Below are 16,119 nucleotides of genomic sequence, written 5' to 3' on the forward strand. Positions count from 1 at the left end.
GGCAGCCTCCCTCCTCAAGGATACAGCTTTCCTATGGTGGCAACGGCGCTTAAAGGACGGCAAAAGTGTGTTAACTTGGGAACGTTTTGAACACGTGCTTCGTAAGCAGTTCATACCTGCCAATGCGGACTTCCAAGCACGTTCAAAACTCCGACAGTTGGAGCAAACATGCTCCCTGTCTTCCTACATCTCTCAGTTCACCACATTGGTGCTGGAGATTGATGGTTTAACTGATGATGATCGCCTTCATGCTTTCATCTCAGGCCTAAATCCCTCGTTACGCATTGATGTCCTCAAAGCAAACATCACCACCATAGCTGGCGCTATTGCTTACGCAAAGCGCATTACAGATTTCCAAAATACAAGGAAGCAGAGTGCTAATAGAACACGGAACTCTACTATGGCCAAAGGTGCTCGCCCTCAAGATAACCCCAAGTTTAGAAAAAACTCGGGTAATCAAGGTCAACGACAGTCTCAAGATCCCCACAAGTCTCAGAAATCGTATGCTAGATTCCAACAGAAGCGCCCCTCCAAGAATCGCGCCTCTTCTTCTTCATAATGTCATTACCGTCATCCCCAACATAAAGGTGTGGCCACTGACAAGAAGAACAACTCCAGCACAAAAGGACTTTGTACCATCTGTACAGGCGACCATAGATGGTTCGATTGTCCCAAGCGACCAAAACCAAATTCCAATATGGAACCTAGCACTTCCCAAACAGAAGATGCTACCCCAGCACAAGACAAGAAAGGCAAAGCTGTTCGAATGGCAAATACCATCCACATGAGCCTTGCCAGCAACCCCGAACCTTCCCTGGCCACTCAAGTACTTTGTGTTCAAGGATCGATTCGTGGAACAACGGTCACTATCCTCATCGACAGTGGCTGCCAGTTCTAGTCCCATGGACTGTCAGATTGAACTCGCCAATGGAACTACCTTCTTGTGCAACACCAGGATCACAAACTTGTCTTTTCGCATCCAACATTATACGAACAAGTTAAACTTCGACATCATGCCTCTTTCTCGGTACGATGTCATACTTAGACAACAGTGGCTCTACGACTATGATCCATCAATCAGTTTTCGCAGCCATACTATCCAGTTTGTCCACCAGGGAAAACTTATTGAGCTAACTGGTTCTAGGGACTCTCCTTCAATCCCAGTTGCCTCTGCCCTACAAGTAAAGAAGTGGGTTCGTAAACATCAAGTAAAGACTTACTTCTGTTAGTTACGGCAGTAGAGGAGACACCAACAAAGGATCCTCCTGAATACCTCAACCAACCTTTTTTCCAGCTCTACCTGGATATTTTTCCATAGGAATTGCCAAAGCATGTTGCACCAGCTGAGAATGCAAATGCTTCACCATCTCATGCAAATTTTGCAGGAGGAGGAAAGGATTTTGTATTTACTACAGTTCAGGACAGATTTGGTGCCAAGGGGAATTCAGTTGCATATGATGCTTCTCATGCTTCATCTGGTGATTCTTGTTTTGGTGCCATAGATCCTTGGTATCTAGATAGTGGTGCATCTAAGCACATGACTCACAGAAAAGGGTGGTTTGAACAAATCAAACCTATTTATGGCGGGCATCTAAAGACATCATAGGAGTGTGAGATGTTCCCATCCTTCTCGATTCAGAAAAGAAAAAGTATATCTATGATGTCTAGTATAATCCTAACTTGAGAAAAAATCTTGTTTCAGTTCCATCCACGGCCCATGATCAGCATATGCTCGTGGAATGTCAGGATGATCAATGCAGGATCAAGGATCCAAAGAAAGGGTATGAGATTATGGCTACGGGCTCTTATGAAGCCAACATGGGTCTTTACAAGCTTGATGCTCACTCCTATAATCAACATGCTTTGGTTGTCTCGTATGCTACTCCTAGTGATTTATGGCATACTAGGTTTGGTCATGCGCATCACAGAGCTCCTACCTTTCCAAAGGATGGCCAAGGTTCAATAAGAGCACACAAGGTTTTGCAAATTGTACATAGTGATGTTTGTGGACCAACGAATGTAACTACTCATAGGGTGTATCGGTACTTTGTTACATTCATTGATGACTATTTCAGGTTCACGTAGCTCTTTCTCATGAAATGCAAATCTGAAGTGTTCAATTAGGTTCAAGGTATTGGCTGAGAACCAAACCAATTCTAGAATTGGAACACTCCATTCCAACAATTGGGGAGACCACACTTCAACTGCCTTTGAAGGGTACTTAAACAATTCAATTGCAGTGAGGAAGAACATGACTCTCATGGAGATGACACGGTGTATGCTGAAATTTAAGAAAATGTCAAAAGCATTTTGGGGTGAAGCAATAGCTACAGCCACATATATTCAGAATCAATGCCCTACAAAAGCATTGGTTGACATGACGCCTTTGGAGGCATTTTATGGCTACAAGGCCAAAGGTGAATCATTTTAGGATATTTGGGTCAGTTGCATATGCTTTGGTACAGGCTCATAATCGGTCCAAGCTTGATGATAAGAGCATTAAATACATCTTTGTGGGGTATAGCACTGAAAGTAGAGGCTTCAAGCTTTTATGATCCAGCCACAAGGAAAGTAATCATAAGCAGAGATGTTTTAGTTGCTGAGCATGATAGCATGCTACCATCATTGAGGATTTTCTCCATATGATGATACACCTTTGGATATTGTTCAGTTTTAGGATGATGCTAATTTCGGTCCTTCAGTTGATTTAGGTTCTCCAGTTGATATTCCCTCTAACCTCTCATAGTCCAACTGAGTTGCCACATGTTGAGGATGCTTCTCCCTTGAATGTTTCAGATTTGCAGCCAGCTCATGGAGAGGGACAGCCCAATTTTTGGAAGCATTATCACCATCATTGAGTATGAGGAGACCTTTGCTCCAGTAGCCAAAATGACTACCATTCGTTGTGTCATTTCCTCAACTGCAAATTATGGTTGGCCAGTCTTTCAAATGGATGTCAAGACTGCTTTCTGAATGGGGATCTCAATAATTTGCAGAAAATTGCAGTAGTGAAGTTCGTCTTATGTCAGACATTTGACATGACAGATCTGGGATTACTTCACTATTGTCTTGGCATTGAGTTTTGGCAGACCCAAGGGGGGATCAGCATGTCACAGACAAAGTATTCCAAGGGCCTCTTGCAGAAATTTAAAATGGAGAATTGTAAACCTTTGGCTACTGCATTGAAAAAGGGAATCAAGTTGATGAGGCTGAAAAGTTTGATGGCACACTCTGCAGGCAGCTCGTGGGTAGTCTTATATATTTATGTTCCACTAGATCAGACATTGCCTATGCCACAAGGTTACTCGGTCTGTTCATGCATTGTCCCGCAGTCACGCATTGGAACGCAGGAAAAAGGGTTCTCAGATATGTACATGGTACACTCTCTTATGGGCTGCCTTATGCCCCAGATGGTGACTTACTGCTGAGTGGTTTGTCAAACTCAGATTGGTCAGGGTAAATTGATGACCGCAAGTCCACTTCAGGTTATTTCTTCTCATTGGGCTCCACGTGCATATCATGGCTCAGTAAGAAGCAAAGCCGCGTCTCTCTCTCTCCTCCAGTGAAGCTGAATATAAAGCGGCAAACGCAGCCACTATGGAATGTTATGTAATTAAGGAAGCTACTACATTCTTTACATCATGCTTGGGATGGTGAGGCATCTCCAATCTTTTGTGACAACCAGAGTTGCATCGCCATTGGCAACAATCATGTCTTTCACAATCGCATGAAACACATTCAAAATTACTATCATTGTGTGCGGGATTGTATTCAGAATGGCTTCATTGATCTTACATATTGTTCCACTGAGGACAATGTGGTGGACATCTTCACGAAAAGCCTGTCAGCACCTCTCTTCACACGTCATTGACATGGCTTGGGGATCAGAGACATTCAAACAATGTCAAAGAAGGTTGTAAAATGACATTGTTTTTCTTTGTACTCCCATAGGTTGCTATATCCACATGTGGATAAATTTGTGCAACCATGGTACTTCAGGTACTTCGGGTGCTTCTGAGATCATTCCAGAGTAATTCAGCATATCATTGAGGTCGGATTTGCAGAGATATACAATGATATGGTGGTGTAGGATAGACTAGGACTTAGTCTATCTTGTATGTTAGTACTTCAAATCTCCTCAATTGCTACGAACAGCTCTATTGGTGCTGCCTGCGCGCTGTTGCTGGACTCTTTCTTTACTGACTATATATACCAAGTACATGTACTTCATTTTTTTTAACATTTCAGTTGGAGTTCACTTGTGTTCACTTCTTGTTCTCTTGTGTTCCCAATCCATCTCCATTCGTGTTCCTACATAGATCATAACAAAGGTTTGTGTCATGAATGAGTGTTTTTTGAATGATAGTCTCGAGGAGAAGGTTTATGTTAAGCAAACACTAGGGTTTGGAACCCTCATTCAGCAAATGAATGATAGTCTCGAGGAGAAGGTTTATGTTAAGCAAACACTAGGGTTTGGAACCCTCATTCAGCAAATAAAATGTGCATGCTAAGTACAGGTATTTAAACAAAACTTCTCTATTGGTCATTCAATCGCAAAGACTTCAGATAGTCATAAGAGCAAAAAGGATGCCTTAAACACGAATTACAGACATTTCTAGAATGGCATACATTCAATGAAACAACCCCTGACTCTTTTAGACAGCAGGTGTGAAACTCCCACAGTTCTTTAAAAGGAACAGGTGTGCAATTCAAAAACAAGTCATAAGAACACAACATGCTTTAGCACTTCAATGGCCTAAACAGGAAGTGAAGATGAAAAACAATGAACAGGATTGCTCCTCATGCATCCATTTATCATGGGCCTACGCATTACTGCAACAAAATATTACCACCAAGCCACTAATAATCATTATTAGTGATTTCAATTATCCGTATGTTTTATTATCTAGAAATGAGAGGATCTCTACCAGATAGAGATCACAAACCTCTATATTGATTTACAACAAGCATGATAGGAAATTCAAAGCTTTGGGTGCCTTTATTGAAAAAAAGAACTTCAAGCAACCAATAACCAGGCTCAGCCGACAAACAGTCCTTACCATAATGTAGAATACAACCATCAGACTGCCAGCAGGAGACAATGGATCTTCAGTCGCTTGCTCCAAAAGGCAATTCCGAACAACAATTTCCTCATCTCCATGCCAAGGAAGTTCCACCAGTTTATCCACGAGATTCCTTCGAATACATAACCAACATATTTCTCCAACCAACAGCTCCATTTCGGTAAACCAGCATCTCCCACCCTTCCCATCCTTTGGATCGCCAGACTTCAGTTTTGACATTGTGTGCTTCATTACGTGGTTTTTGACTCTTGATGTATGTGCTCTCTGATATAAGAATGCTTCAGTAAGCAACCCGCATTCCAGCCTCACCCTTAAAGCAGTAATAGCATCCACAAGATCAAGACTGTCCACATTGCTCATAGATCCTGAAAGATTAAGCCTACCACCCTGAGTACTACACTGTAAAAGGTCCAAAGCTGCCTCTGGCTTCTGCCTCTCAAGAAGCACACAAGCGACTTTAGGATGTATTTTCCCGCTCACAACCTCAGGAAGAAGATGACATGCCTCCTGAAACGGCCACCAATAATAGCTCAACCTCGGGACATAATAACCACCAGAACTATGAATACAAAGCACTGTTCAATACTGTACCTAGACCCCAGAATTCAGATACACAGTGACTTCTACACAAGTACTTCCTGTTTATTTTCCTACAATATGATTGAAAATAAGCAGCACAGACAAAAGAAAAGGTGAAAACAAAACTATGAAATGAAATCTTGACAACAAACATCATGGAAAGCTCAGCTCTGTTTCTAAACAAAGTAATATGTCCTAAAAGAAGCGCCCATTCATATAATTGCAAAAACATAGATACCACGCATGTGAAAGTACTTTGAGATGACACCTGCAAAGACATGTCCACTAATCAAACATTCAAACAAATACAGTCATACTGACTTTCTGCCAATTGTCCAGTAATCTAAGGCCATTAAGGCAGAATCAGCTATTCATATGGCCAAAAATTAATTCCAATGCAGTCATTACAATCCATTCCACCAGAACCGTCATATCACTTTCATAAACATACTTCTTAAAAAAACTCACTAGCTCAGCAACCGTGCCCGTACACCAGCTCTCAATAACTTGAAAAAGCTCAATGCTGCTGTACAAACCTCCATAAAAACAATGTATCCCTACACTCTTGTCCAAAGATGACAATGTAACACAAGCAGTCCAAGTCTTCCTTTAAGACAAAGACCTACGAGAGTGGACAGACTAGATAAAGTTTCCTTTGGTACACATATCTAATTCCTTTCCATTGTAATCAACCTTTCTACCTCTTACAACTACTGGCCATGTCAGCACTGAGGCATTTTGTTGCGAGCATTCCATTTGTTAAAACTTAAACAATAATTGTAGAAGTATTAAATGGAATTGATCAATACCTCCAATGCTGCATCAGTGTTATTATCCAACAAGTAGAATAAAAATGATTCCAGCATAACCTCTCCAGGTATGTCGAAAGAATGCATATAGTCATCTAAGACCCTCCGCCATTCACCATCGCTCTGAGGCCAATGCCTGTCAAACAGGTAGTACACAAACTGCTTCCAAATTAAGGATTCCAACATAAGAAGTATTATTAGTCCCTTGCATATAGTCATCTAGGAGTGCCAAACAAATTAATACAAAACCTTCTAGCAAAAAGGTCGTGCAAAAACTTCTGAACTATGGATTCCAAAATGTGATGCATACAAGTCTCTCTCTCTCTCTCTCTCTCTCTCTCTCTCTCTCTCTCTCTCTCTCTCTCTCAATACTCAGCAAAGGGTCTTACTGAGCCCTCTTACCTCAGCCCCCAGGCATATGTCACTCTAATATTGTACATTGCCTCATGGGCCCACCAGTCCTCCTAAAGACATCAATACATCTCCATCTCTCTCTCTCTCTCTCTCTCTCTCTCTCTCTCATGATTAGTCATACCGTGGTGAAGATTTATGGATCGGTTCTAGAGAGGCAGACTCGGAATTACCGCACCCTTATGATTGGTCATACCCTTGCCAAGATTTATGGATCGGTTCTAGAGAGGAAGTTCAATATTCATACGAAGGCTCGTGGGCAGCGAGCCATAGGATAGGCAAGATTTCGGAAGTAGCATTTTACCTTAGATCACATATTCACTTTGAGAGCTGTCATTGAGGAGGCAAGATGTAGGGACCAATTCTCGAGGACAAAGGAGTCTCTCATGCACTAAGGATTGCCATTGGACAAATGCGTGTTTCATTTCATCAGTTGAGGATCAAGACGGGGAGAGCAGGAGGCATACCCCGGGAGCAACGGATGTGTATGCTTTGCACACTAGGAGTAACTGAGACAGAGGAGCTCTCCTATGTGCCTGCCCAGCCTATACATGATGATATCATAGAGTTCTCCATACAGTGAGACACCCTCCTTCTTCGGATTTCAATGCAAGGTTGAGGGATAAGCAAGTGGGCTCACTTGACTTCACATATGAGAGAGACCCCCACATGATGCCGGAGTTCGATGCAGCAAAGCTTGGGATTCAGAGACATTTTGCAGATACCCAAAGAGATGCGAGCCCACCTCACACGTGAGTGAGCCTTGGGCCAGTTGACGTCACATGAGGCACACCGGATCTTTCAACGGCTGACATGCCGCAAGAGACTAGCCTTCCTCACACTCAAGATGGATGAGATCATCAAATCATTTCACGGAGGAGACCCGACCACTGGATGGGGACTTCTTTCGGGCGGGAAGCCACCCATCCCCATCATTGATCCGAGAGTGTGGCACACTTATGCATGCTCCCTATATGATGTCCCAAGGCAAACACCGCCAGACATGTCCTCTATGCCCAAGCCCACTACCTGCCATCTATTCACTATGCAGAATGTGCGGTCTGCACTTCGCCGGCTCCAGAATCGGAAAGCACAGGATCATGAGGGCCGCATTTCACACATGGGCAGGAGGTTCTAGCCCCGATTCTTGCACATATGTCTAACCTTGCAGTTTGTCATGGCTTCCAACCGGCATGGAGCACCACCACTATCGTACTGATACACAAAGCATGACACTCGGAACTATCGCACCCTCGTGATTGGCCACGCATTGGCCAAGATCTATGGATCGGTACTAGAGAGGGAGATCAGCAATCATACAGAGGCACGGGGGTAGCGAGCTCTACGGCAGGCAGGATTCAGGAGGCAGCGCTCTACTCTAGACCACATTTTCACTCTAAGGGTTATTATTGAGGCGGCGAGGTTCAAACATCAGAAAGTCTACACATGTTTCTAGACTTTTGAAAGGCTTTCGACACTATCCCACGATCCCGTATGATCAAGAGACTACAAGAGATGTAGGTTCCAGAGACACTGATCTGGGAGTGCTGAGCTTATATGAGTCAGTCAAAGATAGGGTCCGTGCTCCAGGCGGTCTATCACATTGGGTCAAGAGCACAATTTGAGTGAAGCAGGGGTGCCCTCTCTCACCAACTCTCTTTGATCATATCTTTCATAGATTGCCTAGGGGGCGAGGGTTCATTACGGGGTGATCTCCTCATACCAATAACCTAATACGCTAATAATATAGTCCTTATATCCTCTTCGACGGAGGGGCTGCACACACTGGTGCAACCAACTGCCATGTATGCAGCACCCTTCTAAGGATGTGATCTTCCAAGGAGAAACTGGAGGAGCTTCGAGCGGCTACAAGCGACGATGGGGTCTAGGATCATCCGATGTAAGCCCTCAGTCCCACATGAGATAGTACAGGCAGAGTTCGCCATGACACCTCTCCAAGTTGATGCCATCTTTCAAATAATGACTTTCATCCACAGAGTCTCGAACTTACCCCACTGGAGACTTCCGAGGTTGGCCCTAGAGTCATCCAGACGGCTAACAGAGAGCGAGGCAGACACATGGTATGCACACATATCTACATGGCTTACCAGGCACGGTATCCAGATGGACAGGCTTCCCCCCTTTCAGTACAACATGGATACGTCTCCTGAGTCGATCCCACGAGATGAGACCAACCGTATCATACGGTTCAACCTCCTCCAACTTCATACATCCCGGACTTGGGAGGAGAACCACGAGCTCCCCACGAAGACCCAGTTCTACCGCGATCACTTCTTGAGAGTATCAGAGGAGGGATTTATCATCATAACCCAGTATCTCCAGCACAGACGAGTCTCCCATGCATTGAGGATTGCCATTGGTCACATGCGGTTTCGTACCATCAACTGAGGATCGAGACTGGGAGAGCAGCACGTATACCGTGAGAGCAGCGAGTCTGCACACTATGTACGCTGAGGGCGGTTGAGATAGAGAAGCATTTTCTTTGTGTTTGCCCAACCTACTACGAGTTCTGAGGGCGCTACCACTGTCTCTACCTAGAGGGGAGTGGCTTCTGTCCTTTATCACGACTTATCCATTTCCATGACCAGGTCTGTATCGGGCTTTATCTGATGGAGATATGTCGGCACAAGGAGACACTACCGCGACAAATCAGAGAGCAGCAGGGGATGACCAGACCACCACAGGACCTAGAGGATGACCAGGCACAATGACGCATCACAGACTTCTATACATTTGAGTCAGCCCCAAGACATAGTGCAGTGGAGGAGGATGAGCTAGCTGACTTTCAGTCCCAGGACATAGTGGAGTGGAGGAGGAGGAGCTAGCCGACATGAGAGCAGTCTGGATCAGCAACCGACATGGTACCACCGAAAGAGGAACACAGAGACCACATGCGCGACAGAGAGTCCTCAGAGTACACTCTATTGAAGTCCGACCTATCACAGCCTTCCTCAAGGAGGATCGATAGAGACGAGGGGCCACTCTAGACATAGCTCAGAGAGTTCAGAGAGCGAGGAGACCGTGTCTCCCACAGCAACGCGAGACAACTCGACCAACACAGATACCAGACATCTTTGCAGCCCACCAGAGAGCCATCACTATACCAGGCTTCAGTTTCTGATTCTGTTTCTGAGTCCCACTGTCGAGACTAACTTGTTTTTCAGTTTGTACCTGATACTGGATAGATTGATCTGGCCTACTATGCAGTTGCAGTTGACTATTTCTATTCATGATTATGATTTTGTTAGCATAGATTAGTACTCAGCAAGGGTCCTAGTGTGTCCTTTGTTTCAACCCACTGAGACTGAGACTTCTATGACTTCGCTTTTCCGTGTACTTTGTCTCATAGGCCCACGATGTAGGGTCAAAGTACGTAGAGAAGCAAAGTACAAGGACACTGCAAGCAAAGCTGAAAGTTGTCTCACTAGAATAATGAAAAGAAAGCAAGTACAAAGTATATTAACGAGACCGTAGGACTAAGTGTCCTAGGTGTAACATAGGACTAAGTGTCCAATGTGGCATAAAAGACACTAGAACACTAAAGTGCCTATAACTATGCTTACAAGGCACATACCAGGGCCCATAGGGCATCAATACGACCGGGTATGAGCTGAAGTATCCTGAAAACGTTGCAGAATACCTGGTATTTTCAGGTCATGGTGGCACATGTTCATCCCAAGGGATATAGCCACCTATGAATGTACAAGGCAGGGCAGATCATGTAACAAAGGGAACCAAGTGTAAAGCCTAACGAAAAGCTTCAAACTTGGGACGAGGAAGTGCCTTTGTAAATAGATCTGCTAAGTTGTCCTCAGTCGGAATGTAGGAAAACTCTATGTCTCCCGCTGACAAGAGCTCTCGAACATAATGATAGTGAACCTCATGTGCTTGGTATGCGCATGAAAGACTGGATTACGCACAATAGCCAAAGCACTCTGGCTTTCAGTGTAGGGAGTAGTGGAGGATGGCCGACATATATCAAGATCTGCAAGTAACTGTCGAAGCCAGACACACTCAACTATAGCACTGAAGGCTGCCCTGTACTCAGCCTCACAACTAGAAGTGGCAACTGTAGGTTGCCTTTTGCTGAGCCAAGAGATGCATAAGTTGTCAGAACAACCTACCCAGTCACTGTCCGTGTAAGCATGCATGACAAGTGAACCCTGATCACCATAGAAGAGAGCTAAATACTAAGTACCTCTGAGATATGTGAAGACTCTCTTCACTACCTACCAATGATGTGAACTAGGCATGTGCATGAACCGACTGAGTTGGGATACAGCATACTGTAAATCAGGACAGGTGTGGCACAAGTAAATGAGACATCCAACAGCCTGCTGGTAGAGGGTGACATCACATGGTGGACTCCCATCAGAAGTAGAGAATTTGAAGCGAGGTTCCACTGGAGTAGAGATTGGCTTGCAATCCTCAATCAGGAAACGTTCAAGGAGCTGTCCAATGTACTTGGACTGAGTCATCATAATACCCCCCTCAACATGAGCAAACTGAATGCCCAAGTAATAGTGCAGCTGTCCCAAATCTGACATTTCAAATGATTGCTGCAAATCAGCCTTAAAATCTGAAATATGATCACTCTAAAACCTGATGTAGCAAAATCCGAAATTGAAATCAAGTTGACTTCAATGCCAGGCACAAAGAGTACATTGGTTACAGTAACACGATGGCCTGAAACGGATGCACATTACCAATGACTTTGACAGCATAGGAGGCATTGTTTCCACAAGTAATTGTCCCCCCTCGAGGTGCATCAACCAAAAATTGAAACAATTGCTTGCAAGATGTGATGTGCTTGGGAAGCACCAAGACTGAGCATCATTTGCAGAAAAGAATGCATCAACTTTGGAGGGATCAAAAGAACAATTGACAGCCCATCCCCACTCTTCCTGGACAGCATGTGCATGTGAAGCATCTACTGGTGCATTGGATTCAACTACATGTGAGGCATCAACGGGCATTCCTGCCTCTTTCTTCTCCGAAGCAATGCGCTTATGGCATTCTGAAATATCATGACCTGGCTTTTTACAGTAGTTGCATCTCTTTTTCTTTGGCTGAGCTGGACTTTTGGAGGCATTTGAAGAACTGCCATTAGTGATTTTAGGCTTACCCATGGGCTTGGGTGCCTTTCCTTCTCCTCTCTGCTGCGAGGCAAAGGCATGATCAGCTATAGTGGCATGTCTATTGACACGGCTCTGCTCCTCCTGCAAAAGCAAAGTGACCAACTGATCAAAGGAGTAGTGGGTCTGGATTACCCATGGCCAATAGTCGAAGAGTTATAGCAAACCCTTGATATGTATCCGGTAGCCCATTTAATGTGGTATTGACAAGCTGAGAATTTGGCACCACCTAATCAATATTGGCAAGTTTGTTCCATGAGGTCCTTGACCTTTGTCAAGTAGGCATCCATAGAGTCACCTTCATTCATGCTGACTTCCCGCAATTGCCTTCTTAAATATGCAGCATGTGCCTCATTGCGAATCTGATAAAGAGAAGCCAATTTGTCCCAAGTATCCTTCGCTGTCCTGCATGACCGGATGTGTGGAATAATGATTCTCTTGCATGATAAAGCAATACAGGAATGTGCATTTGCATCTCTTGCATTCCATCTTGTTTGTTCCTGAGTTGGAGGAGTAGCAATAGGGGTGCTAGAGGATAAAGCATCAGGAGGAGTCCCCTCTGTAGAGGGACTAGCATTAGGGGCAGCCACTGCAGCATTGGCTGGCCTCATATCAATCCCAAAAACAATGTTCCAAAAATTTCTTGCAACAAGAATATGTTTCATGAGATAAGACCACATCGGATAGTTGGTGCCATCCAACTTATCATCTTCACGAAGAATGCCAAATAAATCATAATTGTTGCCAGCCATTGCAAATAGGACTAGTCAAAATGCACACACCAAGTGATCCAAAAAATAGCCTCAAGACTTGCAGCTGCAAAAAATAGGACTTGCTGTCCACAAAATGACTGCACAAGTGCCAGTGTCAATTGTGGCAAAAGCCCCAATTCTTGAAGAGAGCAAATATGCCAAAGAGAGGGCAAATGTGGAAGAGCCCCAAATTAAGCTGCAACTTTGCAAATGTGACCAAATGTCCTGCAATGTCCTGCAATTTCTTGGCAATTTCAATGCTCCTGCATGCAAGGTCCGTCAAATTCCCAAAATTGACTGTACTAAGTCAATGTCACTGCAAATTTCAACAAAATTGACAAAAGCCCCAATTCTAGAAGGGCAAAAATATCAAAATTGGGGCAAATGACCAAAAGCCCTAAATTTTGCTGAAATATAGCAAAGGTGACAAAATGTCCTTGCAAATGCCAATGCAATGTCTACTAAAATGCCAAAAATAGACTGCCCAAAATGGCAAATGGCTGAAATCTCACTCAAAATGAGTGGATAAATACCTGCAAATCTGCCAAATACCTTTACTCCTGCAAAATCGTAGCCCAAATGCAAAAGCCCCAAATTTGGGGGAGAAATTGGGCAGAAATTGGGGCAAATTGAAGAAAAACCCCAAATCTGTAGATTTATCTGCAAATTTTCCAAAAGCCCCAAATTGATATGCAAATCTGATCAAGTCTTCCCCAAAAATCTGGTTGAATCACAGCCAAAATCCCAAATGCGTCTGTGCGGAGAGAAGCAAAGAAAACATGTGCACCACGAAACCTGCAAAGAGAAGATCTGCAAGAGATCCTTGTACTCCAAGCAGGAAAGCCACTGTACGACTGTACGTAAAACAAATTGCAAAAAAAAACATGGATACAGCAAGCGCACGCGCAAAAGAATGGTTGTTGTACTGTATGGCGCTCTTGACTGTACGGACGAATTTGGAAGGGACCGGCTGTTTGCAGGTATGGTCGCGCGTGTGGGAGCTGCTACCAACAAATACAAAATGCGCACGTGTGGGAAGAAGCACGTCAACGCAGGAACAAGATTCCGTACACTGTACGACTAGAGTTGCGCACACGTTCAACAAAACAGCGCATGGTTGTACGATGGAGCTGCCCCCATGTACGCCAAACCAACAAGGAGTTGTACGATTGAAGCAGCAGATCTGTACGGCTGTACGATGGAGCGTAGCGCAAGTGTAGCTGTACAATTGTACGATGGAGCGTAGCGCAGGTGTACGACTGAAGCGGCAGATGTGGGAGCTGAATGGCAAAGCCGCTGAATGGGCAGGTCTGGGAGCTTGCAGCAGGGAGCTAAGCAAGGCTCAGGAGCTTGGCAAGGCTCTGATACCACTGTAGGGTCAAAGTACAGAGACAAGCAAAGTACAAGGACACTGCACAAGCAAAGCTGAAAGTTGTCTCACTAGAATAATGAAAAGAAAGCAAGTACAAAGTACATGAAAGAGACCTTAGGACTAAGTGTCCTAGGTGTCACATAGGACTAAGTGTCCTATGTGGCATAAAAGGCACTAGAACACTGAAGTGCCTATAACTATGCCTACAAGGCACATACCAGGGCCCATAGGGCATCAATACCACCGGCAGAAGATGGCCTACACACGAGGCCTCTTGAGGATATTAAAACATCTCTCTCTCTCTCTCTCTCTCTCTCTCTCTCTCTCTCTCTCTCAGCCCGTCATCGCTCAGCTCGTCGTCGCTCAGCCCGCCGCTTCAGGCCGAGCTCAGCCCGCCGCTCAGCCCGTCGTCGCTCAACCCGCCCTTCAGGTCATCATCGCTTTCTCGCCGCTCAGATCGCTCAGGTCGTCGTCGAGACTCTTCTTCTTCCTCTCCCCACTCTTGGCTGGGCTGTACCCCAGGCCCAGTCAAGGGGTTAGTCCAGCCAAAAGGGGGATAGTCGATATGGCCAAAGCTTTACTCCGCCATGGCAGCCACAACCCCTGCTCCCTTTGACAGGACGTACTCTAGGTATAAGATTCAACCTCCCCCGACGCCGACCAAGCCGCAAGAGCAGATTTACCATCTCCAGTAATAAGTGCGAGACCTGAGGTCCCAGCTCACCCAAGCCCTAGCTCGTATTGCAGCTTTGGAAGGCCCACGGAAGTAGGAGATTATTGCAGCAGCAATACAAACATGTAAAGCTGAGCCCCCAACATCACAGCTGATTTCCACGGTTAGAGAGCTCATCCAAGTGAAAGTGACAACTGAACCCAAGGTTGACATCCAAACAGAGATCCAAGAACATCACCTTCGGAAAGAGAATGCTATTAAGATTCGAATAGGGGAAATACCCGATTGGCAGCATGAGAATGACACTTTCGATGAGGCAATCGAAAGAATGAAGGCAGCAGTCCTGGCCATTGATTGGTCAGCAAGCCCAACTGATGACAAGAATGATGATGAAGAGGAGTCTTCCCCAGTTTATTTATCGCCCAAGAATGGACACGTTGTCATCACCTTCAACTCGAAGACACTCAAGAAGAGGATTCTACGACAATCCTATAAGCTGAAGGGGACAAAGATATGGATTGCTGAGGAGCTTACAAGAACCCAACTGAAGAACAAAGCTACCGAGCTTGCTAAGGTTCGGGCAACCAGGGAAGCAGAAAAATGGGCAGTCTATCGTGACGGTCTTGCAGTGATTAGAGAATTTAAGACAAAACCTAAAGACCCTCAGTCTTAAACTGATGTAATGGCCACCCCATAGCCTAGTACCTAGTTCTTTTTATGTTTTATGTTCTATGTTTTTAGGTTCTATGTGTTTTGTTTTTTGGAGGAATCTGATGATACTCCCTGGGAGGTTGCCTATGGCCCTCTCTGTACTGATGTATAAGCAGGTCTCTGTTGTCCCATAAACCTTTTAGGTCTCCAGTGGACATTAATAAACTTTCTCTCTCTCTCTCTCTCTCTCTCTCTCTCTCTCTCTCTCTCTCTCTCTCTCTCACATAAAGCATGGAATGCCAGCACAAAGCTTCAAAAGAACTACAAAAGTAAGGTCATCTGCACAAGATGGGCAACCGACATAAGAAAATGGTTCAGCAGATGGAAAGTGGAAGCATATTTGACCATGCCGCCTGAAAAGGTCAACATGCAAGAGTTTCAACTGTCTTTACTGAGCACTTTGCGGGATCACTAGTTGACAAGTGAAAAGAGGGTAAAGCTAGAATACTACCGAGACAACATAAATCCCACATGGTTGTCTACATACATGTCCATGGAGACTCATGCTCAGTCTTATATTAGCACACTTATCCCCCTTCTATATCGCAGAAACATCGCCACGTTCCGTACCA

General features: G+C 44.7%; 1 protein-coding gene across 3 annotated transcripts in view; it reads right to left on the reverse strand.

Annotated features, from left to right (window-relative positions):
• The window catches only part of HOS1 (ubiquitin-protein ligase), a 91,564-nt gene that overhangs the window by 25,599 nt on the left and 49,846 nt on the right, over positions 1-16,119 (reverse strand). For all 3 annotated transcript variants that reach the window (XR_015541994.1, XM_087383656.1, XM_087383657.1), the window contains 2 exons: positions 6,473-6,631; positions 5,061-5,591 (listed from right to left, as the gene is read on the reverse strand). Coding sequence is in view for 2 of the 3 variants with exons in the window: in XM_087383656.1 (XP_087239782.1) it covers positions 5,061-5,591; positions 6,473-6,631 (690 nt within the window). In the remaining variant the exon portion in view is untranslated. The remainder of the gene's footprint in view (positions 1-5,060; positions 5,592-6,472; positions 6,632-16,119) is intronic.

The sequence above is a fragment of the Dipteris shenzhenensis genome, chromosome 13 (genome assembly GCF_047967505.1).
Source record: "Dipteris shenzhenensis isolate YYH24624 ecotype China chromosome 13, Dip_SZ_1.0, whole genome shotgun sequence".
Lineage (NCBI taxonomy): Eukaryota > Viridiplantae > Streptophyta > Polypodiopsida > Gleicheniales > Dipteridaceae > Dipteris > Dipteris shenzhenensis.